Here is a 20,204-nt window from a genome sequence, read left to right as displayed (position 1 = left end):
GCTATGTGCCATAGAGCTCCACCTGTCCATGATTGTGAGGGCCCACCCTGTGACAGCCCAACCCAGGTGGGAGGCGCAGAGCAAGAGAGTGGGTGAAATGTGGCCCGACAGGTCTGATGGGAGGCTCAGGGAAAGAGAGAGAGAGAGAGAGAGAGAGGCAGTCAGCCAGGTGGAGTCAGGTGCTGTCTACAGTCTGGGCTGGGACAGTGTCATAGTTCTATACAGTAGCAGAACAGTAGGGATTGTGTGGAGCTGGTCTGTAGTCTAGCCCCTGACTGACTGACTGACTGACTGACTGACTGACTGACTGGCACTCAACAGGAATACCAGGCCTTGTTCATCAACTGGAAAATGAATTCTACATAACACTGAAGAGAGAAACTTGTCAGAGTGGATCTTTCTTTCCCCTCCCCTCTTGTTCATTCACTCTCTAGTCTCTCACACAGTGGCTGGAGCTGGGGGCTGTGTGAGTTTGTACAGTAGTCCAGAAAGAGAGTGAGAGGAAGAGAGGGAGGGTGAGAGGAAAGGAGATAACAGGGGAGTGGACAGAGGCCAGTGGAGACATGCTACGCTACAGCTCACCAGGATCGGTCACCACCACCGAGGACAGTCCAGAGCAGCCCAGTGAGGTAAGGAGCCCCAGGGGGCCACTCTGTCCCAGGATAGAACCCAAACATCACTCATTCGCCTGTCAGATGAGTAGCATGGCGTGTTGGTTTGTGTAAGTCAGTGTGTCTGTAGACTATCTGGTGTTTGTTTGCTTTTGTCTCCGCTCCCCCCACTCCCCGTTCACTTTTTTCCCTCTCAATCTGTTTTCCTCATGTCTGGCAGCTCAAGGCTAGTTTTCGTAGCATGTCTACATCACAACTAATCATTCTCACTTTTTGAGTGTTGCCGGTATGTTGGAATTTTACATGTGGCTCAGGGATACGTGTATCTGTTTGAGCTTGTAATGAGAGCCGAGTATCTGGGAGGCAGGGCTGTCATGTTTATTTGATCAGCCCAGAGCGCAAAGCAGACAGCGTCTTTAAACTGCCAATAAAAGCCATTCTCACAGCTAATGAAGTGACACCAAAGGATTTATAGCCAACATAAAAGCCAACATGGAGTTGAATTAATCCTTATGATGATTACAGCGTCATGTTTCACTCTCAACCAAGAGATTGCTTTAGCAATTACAGTATGTTAATCAGCTCCTAGGGCACCTTGGTTCTAAAGGGATGTGTTGAACTTGTAAACAAGATAGTGCTAGGATGAAGTGGTATAAGGCATATTGATGCTGTTACCTCATTGCAGTTACATTTGCATAAGTTTTGTTTGTGGTGTCACAGTCTATAATTATAAATACTGATGGTGACCTGTTGTATTTGGACCCCATCAGAAACATTCCACTGCTTATTGTAACACAACAATCAGGCTCATTACAACACAAATGTTGTGTCTCACATGCTAGATCACATTATATATGAACCGATCCATTTTTATGTCATAAAGAGTGACACTGGGTAACACAACACATTTGAGTTTTCATCCAACTATGACATTGATTACTGATGCATGAGCTTGAACTGAGTGACCTTGACATTTTATTTTTATGTCTGTGTGTGTTTCTATCTGTTTTTGATTGCCCCAGAGGAGGATCCGGCGACTCAGACTAACTCTTCATACAGGAGACAATGGACAGAATGAGACCAAGAAACCAACCTCAGACACAGTGAGTCTCAAAACGCACACCCAGTCAGCCTCACACACCCAGTCAGCCTCACACACCCAGTCAGCCTCACACACCCAGTCAGCCTCACACGTCTTCATCTCCACCACCCTATGGAGCCTGGATTTATCTTTTCTCTCTCTCCCCTCCCTTAATCGTTGCTTCCTCAACCTGTAGTCTGTATGCTCTGCCTCTCTCCCTTTCTTATTCACAGCCCTCTCTATCCCTCAAACACACTCAAGTCAGGTGAGAATTGTGAAGTAGGAACCAGCTTTGATTCAGTTCTAGAAACATTCCATGGACTGTAGCATAGTGGTTAGAGTGTTGGACTAGTAACTGGAAGGTTGCAAGATTGAATCCCCGACTTGACAAGGTAAAAATCTATTGTTCTGCCCCTGAACAAGGCAGTTAACCCACTGTTCCTAGGCCGTCATTGAAAATAAGAATTTGTTCTTAACTGACTTGCCTAGTAAAATAAAGGTAAAAAAAACTGTTTACACAATACAGAGACGAGGAAAAGGTGGAACCACTGAGATTTACTGCTGTTACATTATCTGGGCTGTTGGTTATGCAATTGTATCCACACAGGGGTGTGTACAGTACATACTGTAATGAGTGCACTGAGAGTCGGGAAGCAAGTTCAGGGAGTGAGTGTTTTAACAACGCACAGACATGAAAACAGAGTCAATAACACCTGAGGAAAGGGGAGTGACCGATATAGAGAAGATAATCAAGGAGGTGATGGAGTCCAGGTGAGTGTCATGAGGCGCAGGTGCGCAAGACGATGGTGACATGTGTGCTGGCAGCCTGATGACCTAGAGGCCGGAGAGGGAGTATACATGACACATACACAGCTGTGTCTGATTTTCACAGTACGCTGCACAAAGTTAGGAGCTGCGTGTCCATTTTCATCTACAGTAGAACTCTCTTCAGCATGCACAAGCCGAGCTGACAACAGGATTACACAAAACCGCATACTGTTGTCTGTTTTCAGATGCCGTATATCATATATAATGTACACGACACATGATAACATCATACTGTAACATTTTGTTGGTCGTCTTATACAAATGTTTAGCCAATAAACAATCACTAAACAATCACGGAACTCTTTTTAATTACATGGTACCTACTTAGTACACATGGGTAGCCTACGTCATAATAAAGGCAGGCATGTTGTTTGCCAGAGGTGGTTCGCCGTTTTGCTCTGTTTGTGTTGAGAAGCTGTGGTCTGGCAAAGTTACATCAGCTAGTTTGTAATGTAAGTGTTTGACAGCACACAGTGTGCTGCTTAGAATCACATTGAGGTTAGGTGAAGAATGATTCGGTCGCTCCTCCACAGAGACTGAGATAGTGACAGAAAGCAGAGAGATAGGTCCATGCTGTTCTTTGTACCTTGTACACTGTTTCTCTAACCTGCCCCACCCCTTTGCCATCACAGTTCAGCTGATAGCAGCGTGATTAATGGTGTAATCTGATGGTGTTTCCCTTCAGAAAGCTGTGCATGTTTACAGCATTACTACTGATGAAAGACGACAGCCAGGTCAGGGTTGAACAATGAGCAGCACATAGAAGAACAACGTTGGGTCCTAGTTAATTAGGACCCAGAGTTTTTCCTGGTCTAGTTATGTGGTCTGGAAATACTCAGGGCCCTGCTGATGATACTTCACATCTGTGCCAGTCGTATGAGGCCCGTGCCACTCTGCCATGGTCAGCTATGCGCTCCAGACTGCAATGTGGTATCAGTCTGTGCTGAAGCTAGGCCCACTTAACGAGCCACCCAGCACTAACAAGAGCAGCGCTCTGGAGCGGCCAGGACATATCGCACATTACATTAATAATTATCCCAGCCCATTAACTTCAGAGGCCTTTACAGATAGAACATAAACAGAGGATTAGTATGTAAGGACGCACAGTGGGAAAGGAGGAGAGAAGGATGTTCAAAGTGACCCCCCCCCCCCCTCCAACCACATCCCCTCTAGCTTCCCTTTATCTATTGACTTAGCAGGCATGTTGAAGGCAGCTGACATAACTCTTCCCTTGTTGTCAGGGTTTCATTCAATAATGGCAATTCAGCATTCATCAGTACAGTACTTTGAGGGAATCAAACAATAAGCAGATGATGTCACTACGAAAATAAAGGTCAGCATCAAACATGGAGAGCGACTATCGTAAAAGTCTGTGGGCTGTCCTTGACACTAGATTATTTGACTGTTGAACTCACTGTATGTAGATGTTATCTTCAGAGGAATTGAAAATATAGGTAACAATAGGGAACACTCCCATATTGTGCACATATTCTTGGTTTGTTAGTCATTTGGAAGTGAAACCTGGGTAGCAGGAGACAAAAAGACTGTGGTGTCGCAAAGAGATGGAGAAGACGAAGAAAGAAAACACATCTGACAAGATAGTTATGTGAAGGAGGGAGGAAACATCTTACATTTAAGTCGGAGATATCATGTTTTGGAAAAGGACAATGACGAAAGTGGTGATCTACCATGAAATTAAAAAGGGCGTGTCCTGTAACCCGACACTCCGTGTGAGACAGGCTTATCAGTGACTCTGACCTGGATGTGGTGTAATGCATCTGCTCCATGTGAACTGCCTGGAACTGTGGCACAGAGGTGCTAGACTGAAAGTTTATACGCCTGCAATGTAAGACCCCCACTGCCACAATGGGCTTGAGTCAAAGGATGGTGTTTTTAAAGTTAAGGCATTTTAATCAAATGGGTTACATTAGCAAATCTTTTTAATTCTACATGACATGTCCTGTAAGTTCCACATACAGTTGAAGTCTGAAGTTTACATACACCTTAGCCAAATACATTTAAACTCAGTTTTTCACAATTTCTGACATTTAATCCTAGTAAAAATTCCCTGTCTTAGGTCAGTTAGGATCACCACTTTATTTTAAGAATGTGAAATATCAGAACAATAGTAGAGAATATGATTTATTTCAGCTTTTATTTCTTTCATCACATTCCCAGTGGGTCAGAAGTTAACATACACTCAATGAGTATTTGGCAGCATTGGCTTTAAATTGTTTAACTTGGGTCAAATGTTTTGGATAGCCTTCCACAAGCTAATAAGTTGGGTGAATTTTGGCCCATTCCTCCTGACAGAGCTGGTGTAACAGAGTCAGGTTTGTAGGCCTCCTTGCTCGCACACGCTTTTTCAGTTATGCCCACACATTTTCTATAGGATTGAGGTCAGGGCTTTGTGATGGTCACTCCAATACCTTGACTTTGTTGTCCTTAAGCCATTTTGCCACAACTTTGGAATTATGCTTGGGGTCATTGTCCATTTGGAAGATGCATCTGCGACCAAGCTTTAACTTCCTGACTGATGTCTTGAGATGTTGCTACAATATAGCCACATCATTTTCCTACCTCATGATGCCATCTATTTTGTGAAGTGCACCAGTCCCTCCTGCATCAAACCACCCCCACAACATGATGCTGCAACCCCCATGCTTCAAGGTTGGGATGGTGTTCTTCGGCTTGCAAGCCTCCCCATTTTTCTTCCAAACATATCTTAATTATTATTATTTATTTTTTTGCCCCTTTTTCTGCCCAATTTCGTGGTATCCAATTGTTCCTCCAAACATATCAATGGTCATTATGGCCAAACAGTTCTATTTTTGTTTCATCAGACCAGAGGACATTTCTCTAAAACGTACGATCTTTGTCCCCATGTGCAGTTGCAAACCGTAGTTTGGCTTTTTTACGGCGGTTTAGAAGCAGTGGCTTCTTCCTTGCTGAGCGGCCTTTAGGTTATGTCGATATAGGACTTGTTTTACTGTGGATATAGATACTTTTGTACCGGCTTCCTCCAGCATCTTCACAAGGTCCCTGCTGTTGATCTGGGATTGATTTGCACTTTTCGCATTAAAGTACGTTCATCTCTAGGAAACAGAACGTGTCTCCTTCCTGAGCGGTATGACGACTGCGTGGTCCCATGGTGTTTATACTTGCGTACTATTGTTTGTACAGATGAACGTGGTACCTTCAGGCGTTTGGAAATTGCTCCCCAAGGATGAACCAGGCTTGTGGAGGTCTACAATTTGTTTCTGAGGTCTTGGCTGATTTCTTTTGATTTTCCCAGGATGTCAAGCAAAGAGGCACTGAGTTTGAAGGCAGACCTTGAAATACATCCACAGGTACACCTCCAATTGACTCAGATGATGTCAATTAGCCTATCAGAAGCTTCTAAAGCCATGACATAATTTTCTGGAATTTTCCAAGATGTTTAAAGGCACAGTCAACTTAGTGTATGTAAACGTCTGACCCACTGGAATTGTGATACAGTGAATTATAAGTGAAATAATCTGTCTGTAAACAATTGTTGGAAAAACGACTTGCGTCATGCTCAAAGTAAATGTTCTAATTGACTTGCCAGAACTATAGTTTGTTAACAAGAAATTTGTGGAGTGGTTGAAAAACAAGTTTTAATGACTCCAACCTAAGTGTGTGTAAACTTCCGACTTCAACTGTACGTGTCCTAAGGAAAGGAAATAAAGCTCAGGGCACAAAGCAGAATTACAGAGGTATATAGCACAGTGGAGTTTCATTATGCAAGCAATTTTGATACACAGCCAAGCTTAGATAGCGTTATGTCAATTAAAGTAGTGAATAGTACAAGGTGCTATCTAGAACGTAAAATTATTATTCGGCTGTCCCAATAGGAGAACCCTTTGAAGAACCCTTTTTGGTTCCATGTAGAATCCTTTTGGTTCCAGGTAGAACCCTTTTGGGTCCCATGTAAAACCTTTTCCACAGAGGGTGAGAGTTCCCAAGAGTTCTACCTGGAACCAAAAAGGGTTCATCCCGTGGAGACAGCCGAAGAACCCTTTTGGAACCCTTTTCTTTCTAAGTGTAGAAGCAAATATTGCCCATTGCTTTCAATTTTGAGTTCTTCAGACTAGGCGTCTCTCATCTAGTTTTCCATGAATACATAACACTGTCAGTTCAGTAAGGGTCAAATTCCTTTGGCAGGACATTAAAACTGTTTTCACAGCCCCTTATCTGACTGGATAGAAGAAGAAAAATCTGTGTCTGTTGCAGCTACAGCTTCAAAGAATCCAGGACAAAACTGGAATAAATGCTCCCTCTGCAAACATGCTGAAACACCTATATTGTAATATTTAAAATGCAATAGAGGCTGACATATTGAGTTCTTTCAGAGGGTGTGTACAGTACTGGCCATAAAACATAATGCCGGCCATTCTTCTCTCCCATCTGTTGGAATTCACATTGCCTATTTGGAGCGCCTCATAATTTCTCGTCAGCCTGCTCTCTCTGTGGATTATCTGGTGTGGAAATGTGAAGCAACGTCGAGCTCAGGAGGCCATGAAACAACAGTGGCGTCATTGTTCCCCATCTCTTATCTCTGCTGGATGGGCGAAGGACACATTCTTTCTCTGGCTTGATGGGCTGCAGAGTAGATGTTTTGGCTGAAGTTCCTCTGAGCTAATATTTATTTAGTATAGAAGCTCCTATTTTCTCTTCTTAGAAACAAGAGCTTTTTATACAGTACCAGTAAAACGTTTGGGCACACCTACTAATTCCAGGGTTTTTCTTTATTTGTACTATTTTCTACATTGTAATAACACATATGGAATCATGTAGTAACCAAAAAAGTGTTAAACAAATCAAAATATATTTTATATTTGAGATTCTTCAAAGTAGCCAACCTTTGCCTTGATGACAGCTTTGCACACTCTTAGCATTCTCTCAACCAGCTTCATGAGGTAGTCATCTGCATTTCAATTAACAGGCGTGCCTTCTTAAAAGTTCATTTGTGGAATTTCTTTCCTTCTTAATGCATTTGAGCCAATCAATTGTGTTGTGACAAGGTAGGGGTGGTATACAGAAGACAGCTCTATTTGGGGAAATACCAAGTCCATATTATGTCAAGAACAGCTCAAAAAAGCAAAGAGATACGAAAGTCTGTCATTACTTTAAGACATGAAGGTCAGTCAATCCGGAGCATTTCAAGAACTTTGAAAGTTTCTTCAAGTACAGTCGCAAAAACAATCAAGCACTATGATGAAACTGTCTTTCATGAGGACCGCGAAAGGAAATGAAGACCCAGAGTTACCACAACTGCAGATGATAAGTTCATTAGAGTTATCTGAACCTCAGATTGCAACCCAAATAAATGCTTCACAGAATTTAAGTTACAGACACATCTCAACATCAACTGTTCAGAGGAGACTGTGCGAATCAAGCCTTCATGGTTGAATTGCTGCAAAGAAATGGTTACTAAAGGACACCAATAAGAGGAAGAGACTTGCTTGGGCCAAGAAACATGAGCAATGGACATTAGACCGGTGGAAATCTGTCCTTCGGTCTGATGAGTCCAAATTTGAGATTTTCGGTTCCAACCATCGTTTTTTTGTGAGACGCAGAGTAGGTGCACAGATGATCTCCGCATGGGTGGTTCCCATCATGAAGCATGGAGGAGGAGGTGTGATGGTGTGGAGCTGCTTTGCTGGTGACACTGACAGTGATTTATTTACAATTCAATGCTCACTTAACCAGCATGGCTACCACAGCATTCTGCAGCGATATGCCATCCCATCTGATTTGCGCTTAGTGGGACTATCATTTGTTTTTCAACAGGTCAATGACCACAAACACAAATAGCTGTGTAAAGGCTATTTGACCAGGAAGGAGAGTGATGGAGTGCTGCATCAGATGACCTGTCCTTCACAATCACCCGACCTCAACCCAATTGGGATGGTTTGGGATGAGTTGGACCGCAGAGTGAAGGAAAAGCAGCCAACAAGTGCTCAGCATATGTGGGAACTCCTTCAAGACTTCGAAAAATATTCCTCATGAAGCTGGTTGAGAGAATGCCAAGAGTGTGCAAAGCTGTCATCAAGGCAAAGGGTTGCTACTTTGAAAATCTAAAAAATATTGTTTAACACTTTTTTGGTTACTACATGATCCCATATGTGTTATTTCATAGTTTTGATGTCTTCACTATTATTTTACAATGTAGAAAATTGTAAAAAATTAAGAAAAGCCCTTGAATGAATAAGCATGTCCAAACTTTTGATTGGTACTGTATATCAATTACTATCCCGTGTTGTTGATGTCTGTCATCAAGGAGTGTCCAGAAACTAGGCTTCTCCTAGCTCTTTCCCCACAAAGCATTGCGGTAGTCCAAACTATTCTTTAAAAAATAAATGTATGGGTTATGACTAAGATGTGGTCTAGAAATGAGTATAATGACTGTTCCCAGTGATCAAAACTACAGTAGACTATTTTCAACAAAGATGGTAATCTGTCATCAACAGTTTGATGAGAACAGGTACATGATCCATGCATTTAATAATCTACCCTTTAGCCCATATCATTATCTGAAAGAGGGGAATGCATTGTGTACATTGAAGCATATCATTTGCAAACAAAATATTACAAGCATTCAGTGATAATCAGGTTACAGGGTTGTGATATATCTCCATACATTGTGAACACACAGTTTTTTTTTCTGTTTGTCTTCTCAGCAAGAGGAGAAGGTTGTCAACGGAACATGGAAGAAGAAGAACACACTCATCCAGAGAGAGAGGCCAGCTGGCAGTGAGTCACCTGTACAGGTAAACTACCACCACCGCAACATAAAAAGCTATCATGGTTTCCTACATAGAGGCTTTTGAAAGGGAAAGTTACAGAATGTTATGGTAAGAATATGGGAAGTAACTTCCTGAATTTGTGGTCAACTCTGCTATTGGCGTGTGAAACACAAATATGCAAACTATGCACTGTATATAAACAAGAACATTTAGAACCTTTTGTATTATCCTTGATATAACCTATCCTCAGATAATTCCAAGTATTGATTTCTGTGTATGTTAAACAAATGTTGTCGATGTGTAGTATTGGGTACAACCCTTTGCCTCTGGTAGAAACAGAGGTCATATGGACCTATGTGCACAACCTGGTCTCAGAGCATTTCGTATTATTCTGTACGTGAATTCGAGTCTCTCAATTGTTGTATGATATGTTATGTTTTGTATGGTATGTATTAATTTGGGGATATCCATCACCCACTTCAAATTACAATTCATATTATATGTTATGAATTTTCAAAACCTACAATATGTTAGGAATTTATTAAATGTATGATATGTTACGAATTCTAGCTAGGTGGCTAACGTTACCTAGCTAGCTAATGTTAGGTAGGCTGGAGTTAGGGTTGGGGTTAGGGTTAAGTGTAGGAGTTAGGTTAAAGGGTTAAGGTTAGGGTTATAGGAAGGATTAGCTGAAAGGGTTAAGGTTAAGGTTAAGGTTAGGGTTAGTGGAAGGGTTAGCTAAAAGGGCTAAAGGGAAGGGTTAGCCAACATGCTAAGTAGTTGCAAAGTAGCTAAAAAGTAGTAAGTAGTTGAAAGGTTGCGAATTAGCTAAAATGCTAAAGTTGTCCGTAATGAGATTTGAACTCGCAATCTTTGGATTGCTCGACATTTGCGTTATAAGCCCACCCACAATACTTTTGTGTTTGCCTTAAGTAACCATCTGACTTATGTAACCATACCAAACGTAACATATCATACTAATTTGAGTGTCCCAAATTTATCGTCAAAGGCAAACAGATTCACCTTCCATCGTTTATACTGGAGTCTGTGGCATAGTAGGGCGGGCCATTGTTTTGGCTCCTCTATTGTTGAATAATGTAGGGTAGATAACAGACTCAAATGTGGGCTGGCTGCCTGTCTGATCATAACAATGGAAACATATTGCTTCTTCACACAGTAAGACTTATTCATTGTGAGACTGATAAGATTCTGTATCTGTGTCACCCAGTGGATTCCTCTCATACTGTATGTTACTGTAAGATAACATAAAGGTGCTAGAGCCACTTCCTGATACTGCTGAGCTACAAAGGACCTGTGTCAGTGTGCACCTGTGCTCCTTAAGAGCCCTGTTGGAGAGGAACAATAGCAGGGAGACAGCAGGAGCTCATGTACTGGGTTGCAGAAATATGACACCCTCACTACACCCTGTTTCCATCTCTGCTTCCCAACCTCCAGATTCAAGTGCTCAGCAGCAATGCTCGAAATACCTGGGCATGCGCACATATGCAAACGCACAAACACTCACATAGAGGCGAACACACACACATCTACAGGCTGGTAGAAAGTCTGCCTAGATAGAAACCTGACCGGGTTGATCCTGTCTCCCTCAGCACCTCAGTGCAGCGACCAATGGGGAGCTAGAGACGTCGCTGCAGCGGCAGCACGGGCCCAAGGTGCACGGTGTGTTGCAGGGGACAGGCTCGGATAGACAGCAGGAAGTGATGGCGTGCGAGTGGTCTGTCAATCACCTGAGGGATGAGATGAGTTACATCAAGGAGGTGAGTGGAGATGGAGAAGATAACGATGAAGCTGATCCAAGTTAAGGAGTGTAAACAGAGCAGAGGCCTACAGTACAGTACACCTGACAGGCCTGCAGGGTATCCAAGAGCTAACACCAGGATTCTGTAACATGGACAATATTATAGATTTGCTAATTAAGCAATAAGGATGGATTACTTCAATCGTGTGTTATCTCTGTGCTGCACAGGTGCGAGATTCCCTGGAGAAGGTCAGAGAGCGGATGTACGGCCAGTTTGGAGGAATGCAACATTCGATGCAGAAACTATCACAAGACATCAGGGTAACTCAATACACAAAGGCACACATGACTAATAAGACAGCTAACAGCTTCTTATAAGCACAAAATGGATACAAAATCTGAGAATTGGGTGTGCCATGTGTGTCTCTCCAGACTGCCAACTCCCAGAGGAAGACTCTGGAGAAAGAGGTGAGGGTTCGGACTGCAGCCATGGACAACTTTGACCAGATGAACAGCTCCCTCATATCTGCCAACATCGACCTCCAGGTACAGGATCAACAACACTGTCAAACAGGCCTGTCACTGTCTCGTCACGGCCATCCCACTTGGCACCTATGTCAGTTCAATGTCTAGTTTTGATTTACATTTGTGAATTCAATGTGAAATCAACCAAAAATGTCACCCTGTATATTGGATTTAAGTTCAAAGTTGGGTGAAAAGAAGATGAGATTCCCGTACGTTGATGGCTTTTTGCAAATCCAATCAGTTTTCCACTTTTATTCAACATCATCACATAGAATTTTCCACGTGAAATCACGTGGAAACAACATTGTTTGAACCAGTTTTTGCCCAGTGGGATGTCTCATAACCCCCCCATGGAAAGTCTTAATCCTCTTAAACAGAGATGTGCAGCACTATACTTAAGGATATCCTGTCTGGTTCATTATACATGTTTGTTTTATAAAGTAGCTCGAAGCTGTTAATCTTAGTTTCAGTGTATGAGTCAATCTTTCTGCTCATGATTGCTGCATGCAATAATGCCCATGGTTGGTATGAGGAATTAAAGAACTAGCTTCCTTTTGCAGAAATCTCTACTAGAGAGCTGTCACAATCGTGTGGACTCCCGGGATGAGATGAAGAGCCTGAGAAGCTCCTTTCAGCAGGCTGAGGAGAGGCTGAAGGAGAGGGAGAAGCAGCTGGAACTTTCCCAGGCTGAGAACCACACACTCAAACTGAAGGTAGAGTACTAATGTAAACACAGCACACCAGCACCACACAGTGGCACAGGCCTGGTAAGCGTTTGCTTTTTGTTTATGGGGCACAGTTTACTCTAGTCATTAGTGATCACAGGATACACCATCCTCACCCTGAACGAGTACCATGAAGTAGCAATGGTCATCACAATTGTTAAAAGGTTATACAATTCCAATAAATGCAAAAGTTGGACACCGGATGAAAATACTCAAAACATTTTGAATTTTTTTTATCAATTTGATGGATAGTCTAGTCTAGTGGTTAGGATTCGGTGCTCTCACCGCCACGGCCTGGGTTCGATTCCCGGTCAGGGAACACACTATTTGGCTCCCGAGTGACACAGCGGTCTAATGCACTGCATCTCAGTGCAGGAGGCATTGCTACAGTCCCTGGTTTGATTCCAGGCTGTATCTCATCTGGCCGTGACTGGGAGTCCCATAGGGCAGCGCACAATTGGTCCAGCGTTGTCCGTGTTTGGCCGGGGTAGGCCGTCATTGTAAATAAGAATTTGTTCTTAACTTACTTGCCTAGTTAAATAAAAAATACATTTAGAAATTTGACAATTGATGAATGTTCAGGGATTTTGGTGGGAATTCAGGTATTAAATTGGTCAAATTTGCAGTTATATATACATTTTCTAATGGTATCAGTTTCTTATGTGTGCTAAAATAAAGAAAATGATATGGGCTTCATTTGTGTAAATACACTGGGTGTATTTGTATGTATAAATGTACTTATTAACTGGATGGTTCGAGCCCTGAATTGGCTGACAGCCGTGGTATATCAGACCATATACCACGGGTATGACAAAACATTTATTATTACTGCTCTAATTACGTTGGTAACCAGTTTATAATAGCAATAAGGCACGTCAGGGGTTTGTGGTATTTGGCCAATGTACCACGGCTAAGGGCTGTGTCCAGGGACTCCGAGCTGCATTGTGCACAAGAACAGCCCTTAACCTTGGTATATTGGCCATATACCAAACCCCCTTGTGCCTTATTGCTTAATTTAAAAAAAAAGTCGTATTGAGATTAAAAGTCTATTTTACAAGAGAGCCCTGTATACATTACAATAAAAATATAACAATAAAACATACACATATATGTGTATAAAATAATACAATTCAGCACACCATAACAAAATAAACATATTTAATAAAAGCAATCCCATTGAACTACATAGGGGTCCTCAATCAATCATTTCAACTGCCTGAGTGGCACCAGCACATGTAACTGCAGTGTACTCTGTAGACTGTTTCACAAATTAGGGGCAAAAAAACAAAATGCAGATTTGACCAAAATCTCTACTGTTATCCATTCCTGAGAATGGGTTTGGTAACTTATGATTCTTAACTTAATGAATAAGGTTACATATGAAGGGAGTTTCTGTAATACGAGCATGCAGCTCTCTTCTTACAGACGGAGAGGTCCATCCCACATTTTTATACAGACTACAGTGATGAGTCCTAAAATTGTCCCCTGTGATAAAAGGAATGGTAGACTGTGTCCAAGGGTTTTAAAACAGAGGTTGCTGCATGCTGCATGCACAATATTACCAACATCCAATACGGGGAGAAGTGTTGTTTGAACAATCTTTCGCCTATTTTCAATACTGAGGCATGATTTATTTCAGTATAAAAAAACTATCTTGGATCTTAGCTTCTTAGTCAGATTTTCTATATGCGTTACGAAGGACAACATCAATCCAGACACCCAGGTACTTATATTGAGAAACAACCTCAATTTGGGCTCCATTTGTAGCGCAAATATGCAGGTCCTCAGGGTCAACATTCTGTGATCTAGAGAACAGCATGAGCTTGGTTTTACTTGTATTTAACACTAATTTAAGATCTGTAAGTGATTTCTGAAATGAATCATTGCCATGCTGAAGTTCATGAATGGCCTGCTGCACCGAGTTGGCACAGGAATACAGAACTGTGTCATCAGCATAGAGATGAATGTTACAAGTATTAACAGTGTGTCATTATTATACAAGGTGAACAATAATGTCAAACCCTCAAACCCTGAGGAACACCTTTTTGAATCTCAAGAAATTCAGAATTAACCCCCTCTGTCAAGCTGACCTGAGTTCTGTCGCTAAGATAATTCTGAAACCATAAACAGGCTGTATATCCCAGGCCTATTCTTGATAACTTCTTCCGCAAAACAGAATGACCAACAGTGTCAAATGCTTTGACAGGTCAATAAACAAGGCAGCACAGCTCTTTGTAGCATCCAAGGCATTGACAAGATCATTAACAACTAGCGTGGCTTCTGTGGCAGTACTATCTATGCCCAGCCCTAAACCCTGATTGGTTTATATTAAAAATACAATTATCAGATAAAAAGGAACGAGGTTGTACATTAACCAAGGATTCAACAATCTTAGCTAAACAAGGTAGTTTGAATCCCCACCCGTATGGAGTGGCAGCACATATGCAGAATTCCATGCTTTTGGAATAGTTCCTGGTAACAATGTTAAATAAAAAATGTGGGCTACTGAGCCAGCAATAAAAGGAGATGCACACTTAAGCAGACCAGGCTCCAAATGATTAGCCACTGTGGATTTTTGTCTAATGTTAACATAGTGTAACTTTAGACCGTCCCCTCGCCCATACCCATACCCGGGCACGAACCAGGGACCCTCTGCACACATCAACAACAGTCACCCACGAAGCATCGTTACCCATCGCTCCACAAAAGCCACGGCCCTTGCAGAGCAAGGGGAACAACTAGTTCAAGGTCTCAGAGCAAGTGACTTCACCGATTGAAACGCTATTTAGCGCGCTATTTAGCTAACTAGCTAGCTATTTCACATCCGTTACATTAGCATCCAGGACTTCTTTATCAGTGAATTTCTGAAAAGAAAACTCCTGACCAGCATTCAATAGATTTTCCCCATCAACATCCAAACTACTCTTTTGAAGAGCTGGTTTTGAAATACCTTTAAATATAAAGCCTGCAGATATAGAATGGTGATTAAATGCATTAATGATATCAATTTGGTCTGTAATAGGGCCAGAATCTAAATTAATTTATTGGGGGACTTATCAGCTTTCCAAAATGTAGCTGGGTTCCCTGTGCATTCAGATAGTGTATTAACATAATAATCAGCTTTGGCTTTTAAAACTAGTTTTACACACAATTTCTCAATCCCCTGACAGACTGCCAGTCTGGGCCGAGTCTATGAATCTAGTTTTGGCCCAGGCAGCATCTCTGTTGTGTATGACTCTGATAGCTCTGGACTGAACCAGGGGCAAGACCTATTTTTAATTCTCCATTTTTGCGGCACAGTCGATAGCGCGCTAGACTACGGGCTAGAAGGTCGAAGGTTCGAGACCTGCTCCCTGCTGTTTCATTACATTGCTGTCAGAAGTGGGATCGGACCTTGCATCCACGACAGTGCGTGTGCTTGTCTGGTGAGCACGTCCCAGACGACTCCGCCCTATGGGACTCCCAATCACGACCTATTGTGATACAGCCCAGGATTGAACCAGGGTCTGTGATGCAGTGCCTTAGACCGCTGTGCCACTCGGGAGCATTGGGTCTATAAGGAGCCCTCGGCATTCTATGGAAAAATGTGTTAGTTGTAAAATTGCAAAATCTCTTCGCCCTATGGCAAAATGTGAAGAATTGCAGTAAAAAATTGTGAATAATTGCTTTAAAACGGCAACTTTTTCTGTATGCCCCATTGCAAAATGTGTAGAATGTGTAGAATTGCATGAAATTAACTCTAAAACGTAAAAATGTTCTCTCCACTGTCAAGAGGGGGGCTGCTAAAATGTTTTGCTTGCAATGTGGTAGGAAGTGTTGTATGCACATGTGGGTACTTCGGCCCCTTATAATGAGTTCAGATTTTTTGTGGCCACACCCCCATCAAAATTGACCATCCCTGCAGTGTATGATTGATATCTCTCTGTGGCTTACTCCGTTCTTTTAATTTACCTCTCTACTTCAGTCTCAGAATGTTCTGTTTGATTTCACACACTTCATGTTCTGGTTGTTTCATTCAATGTTCGATTGTGACTCCCCTGATCTTTGACTGATTGGCCTTCTGTGACCTGCTTTGTCCGCTCTGACCACTGAACACTCAACTTCAATTCTATGTGATGATGAATGACATGTCATTGACAGATAGTTGAAGCTCAAAGAACCAGTCCTCCAGATTTTAACTATTAACATTCATGCCGGACTCGAAAAATACAGAATCAACAGACATTTCTACATGAATGTTCTTTAGCAGGTCTTTGAATCGTCACAGTGTTGTTTGAAATTGACTGATAGATGTGTGCTTGTGTTGTCCAGGTGGAGTCGTCTCAGGAGGCCAACAGCCATGCAGTGCAGGAGGTGACAGCGAGGCTACAGAGACAGTATGAGGAGAGACTTCAGGAGGAGCAGAGGAAACACAGAGAGGAGATAGAGAAGCTACAGGTACTGCCGAGTCTCCTTCTGATATCACTTCGCACAAGCCACTGCCTGAAGAGAAAGGGCGGTGATCGATTAATCATGCGAAAACCAAGGCTGGTGATGTTTCCACCATCTTACATATTAATGAAAAGTGTATATGTAAACCACAGGAGGCTGCTGATGGGAGAACAGCTCATAATTATGTCCGTAACGGAGCAAATGGAAGGGAAACCATATGTTTGATACCATTCCACTGATTCTGCTCCTGCCATTACCATGATCCCGTTCTCTCCAATTAAGGTGCCACCAACCTCATGTGATGTCAACAGTATGAAAGGTTTCAGTTTCACTCTGCTCATACAAGTTGTATGAGTCTCCCTCTAGTGGTACAAGTAACTCACTATGGTACTGTTAAATGTAGAGTACCCTAACTTCCAAGTGTTGATATGATAATGAGCCCAGATTAAATTGTATGTTCTCTGTCTTATAGCTTTTAATATATTTTGTTTACCGTCAATGTTTTTCAACTAGGCCCAAATTGATGAGTATATTAGGCGATTAGAGGAGGCAGAGAAGAATGCTAAGATTGCGGAGGCCAAGATCGCTGAAAGGGACCAGAGGATCAGTGAGGTGGAGCGCCTGCTGGACTGTATGGGACAGGTAAGACCCAGAATAACGCATCCAATAATGCAATAATGCATGCAACATTATCTTTATATCTATAGTTCTTAGGTGTAATATGTCCTTTGGGCAAGAATACTATAATAATATGTATTTTTTGCAGGAAAAGGGCCATCTTCAGAAGAAACTGCAGGAATGTGAACAGCGTCTACGCTTGATGGAGGTGACATACAAAACAGATGCAACTGTAGCAAAGAGGTACAAATGCCAAAACAAAAATGGCATTTTATATGTTCCATCCCATTGAAATGTATATACTGAAGTGATAACACTATAATTAATTATTACAGTTCTCAAAAGTTGGAAGAGGAGGCAGGGGAGCTTCGTGAGAGAATCAAACACCTGAATGACATGGTGTTCTGTCAGCAGAGGAAGGTCAAAGGCATGATAGAGGAGGTGAATGACTAAGATATGTCTCTCTCTCTCTCTCTCTCTCTCTCTCTCTCTCTCTCTCTCTCTCTCTCTCTCTCTCGCTCTGTCTCTCTCTCTCTCTCGCTCTGTCTCACTGTCAATGGAAACATGAGTACACTGACATATGAATGTTATACTGATATGCAAAGTTTGTTTCTTTTTTCATCTTGAAAATGTAAAGGTTGAATCATTACGAGCTAAAGTGGCACAGAAGGACATGTTCATCTCAGAGCTTCTGGACAGAATTGCTATTGTGGACTGTGAGGTAAGACTGGACTGCGACCACACTGTCCACTTCCCGAACATTATGAATGTTGGTGTGGTTTTCAAAACTTTAACTTTATGGATGCATTCATGTCCAGCGTTCTCCTACGATTCGGATCGTCAATCTGTGTGTTGTCCTTTGACATGACTCTACCTCTAAATTCAGTGTTGCACCTTTTGTGACATCATCTGTCTCTGTCTGGTCCACTTGGATTACATCACATCCACCTCATTTGCATGATCTGACTTTGTTCCTTCCTCCTAGAATAATGAGTTAGAAGACAAGCTGAAGTATTTTATGTCTGTACAGAGTGTGCCAAGGGAAGTTGTGCAAACCAGAGAGATAGGAGTGGGCTGTGATCTGCTCCCCAGGTATGAACCACTGGTTCTACTATACACGTGTCTTCATTTCCTGTAGTTGGGTTTCTCTTTTAAGTTTCTTATTCTGTTTTCTCATTTTACTTCCACAGACTTGAAATACAAGGGTATGAGATTGAAACTAATGTCCAACCTCCAGCAGCACATTACCAACCCAGACAAACCCCAATCCATCCCTCTTCTACAGAATACCTAGGACAGTCTAGGACATTCAGATCAGGTCTACCGCCACCCAGCAGACTGGAGTCTAGTTTACTGAGATACACTCCTCCTGAGTACAGCAGGTATCTGTCAACCAACTCCTCAAGATCCTTTGGAACACTAACCAGTCCAACGCTGTCTACGTCTGGCCCTCTAAGCCCTGATCAGTCCAGTACAGAAGAGCCTGCCTCAGTTCCAATCACAGATAAAGCCTCAAGTCCAGAGACGGACATTTCAGCCCCATCCTGTTCTCGACCAAGATCAAGCCCATCCAAAATCTACACACCTTTCATGAAACTTATGGAGATAACAGCAAAGATTAACATTGAGTAATCACATGAATAAATACTTTTTATGAAAGCTATTCAGTATACTGTATAAGGGAATATGTTGCATATTGTGTAAATAGTCTACTGTTCTGTAAATAATACTTGAAAGTATTAAATTATGTTTGGTTTTGTTTACAGTGAATGTTCGTGTATGGTTTATGGAATTCTGAATTCACTATCATGTATGAAGGTTTAAATTTATACTGTATCTTTTTCTAACATTTTTAGTTTGCTCTCTATAAATTAGATGCAATATTATTTTATTATTAGTCAAATGATGTACAAATATGTAAAATACATATACTTTGTGCCTTTATTAACAGCTTCATCACTGATACTCCACAACTGTGATGATAATCGTTTTTTTTTATTTTTTTTTATCTATTGGATAATATTTAACTATATCTGACAAAACTGAAGAACTGTATTTCTACTGACTGCCATCCCTGAGCCACTGGTATAAGTCATTTGTCTACACTGCCAGGACTGTGTATATGAGAAGTTATGATAAGCATGATGTGCCTTTCTTGAATGATACTCATCCAGCGCATACTAATGAAATCAGTGTATGTTTTATTATTATTATTCATTATTATTATGTGACCCTGCTCGTCGTCTTGACCATGTTCTGTCATAATCTCCACCCAGCACAGACAGAAGAGGACTCCTCTTCTGAAGAGGACTCCTCCCCTCATAGCCTGGTTCCTCTCTAAGTTTCTTCCTAGGCCCTGGCCTTTCTAGGGAGTTGCTTCTACACCTGCATTGCTTGCTGTTTGGGGTTCTAGGCTGGGTTTCTGTACAGAACTTTGTGACATCAGTTGATTTAAGAAGGGCTTTATAAATACATTTGATTGATTTGACTTTGGAAATGTGACATTGTGGTGTTTTTATAATCATTCATGAAAATGGTCACAGTCCAGTGGCTGAAATTGTTCATTTTGTGAAGCTTTCAGGGAGGTTATATGTAGCATCCAATTGTTTATATATACACTAGATGACTATAGAGGGTACTGTGTTGAAGCCACCATGACTCCATCTTGGCACTGCATAGCTACACCGTTTAACATAATATTTTTGGAACCTATAGAAATTAATTTATTAATGTCTACATTCGTTTTTGCCACAATTATTCTATTAGCGACACCGTAATGCATACTTGTAAATTATATTATGTGAGCTAAACGTAAAACGTTCATCAATAATTGACTGTAGGTAGGCCGTGAATGGC

General features: G+C 41.8%; 1 protein-coding gene across 2 annotated transcripts; it reads left to right on the top strand.

Moving 5' to 3' along the window:
* The first annotated feature begins 64 nt into the window (after window positions 1-64).
* LOC110526951 (myocardial zonula adherens protein) lies at window positions 65-19,845 on the top strand. 2 transcript variants are annotated; one of them, XM_090238675.1, is made up of 14 exons: window positions 65-629; window positions 1,634-1,714; window positions 9,225-9,314; window positions 10,901-11,068; window positions 11,278-11,370; window positions 11,482-11,595; window positions 12,135-12,287; window positions 16,611-16,736; window positions 17,244-17,372; window positions 17,497-17,591; window positions 17,684-17,789; window positions 17,986-18,069; window positions 18,379-18,440; window positions 18,539-19,845. In XM_090238675.1, exons 1-14 carry the CDS (start codon window positions 564-566, stop codon window positions 18,978-18,980), a joined length of 1,809 nt encoding a protein of 602 aa, XP_090094801.1. In that variant the 5' UTR covers window positions 65-563; the 3' UTR covers window positions 18,981-19,845. The 2 variants fall into 2 exon arrangements, with proteins under 2 accessions (XP_090094801.1, XP_036837668.2); XM_036981773.2 differs by having other exon boundaries at window positions 18,334-18,440.
* The last annotated feature ends 359 nt before the right edge of the window (window positions 19,846-20,204 follow it).

Source organism: Oncorhynchus mykiss, chromosome 6 (genome assembly GCF_057628025.1).
Source record: "Oncorhynchus mykiss isolate SJ-2025 chromosome 6, ASM5762802v1, whole genome shotgun sequence".
In the NCBI taxonomy this organism is placed as follows: Eukaryota; Metazoa; Chordata; class Actinopteri; order Salmoniformes; family Salmonidae; genus Oncorhynchus; species Oncorhynchus mykiss.
This window is presented reverse-complemented; position numbering and strand designations above follow the sequence as displayed.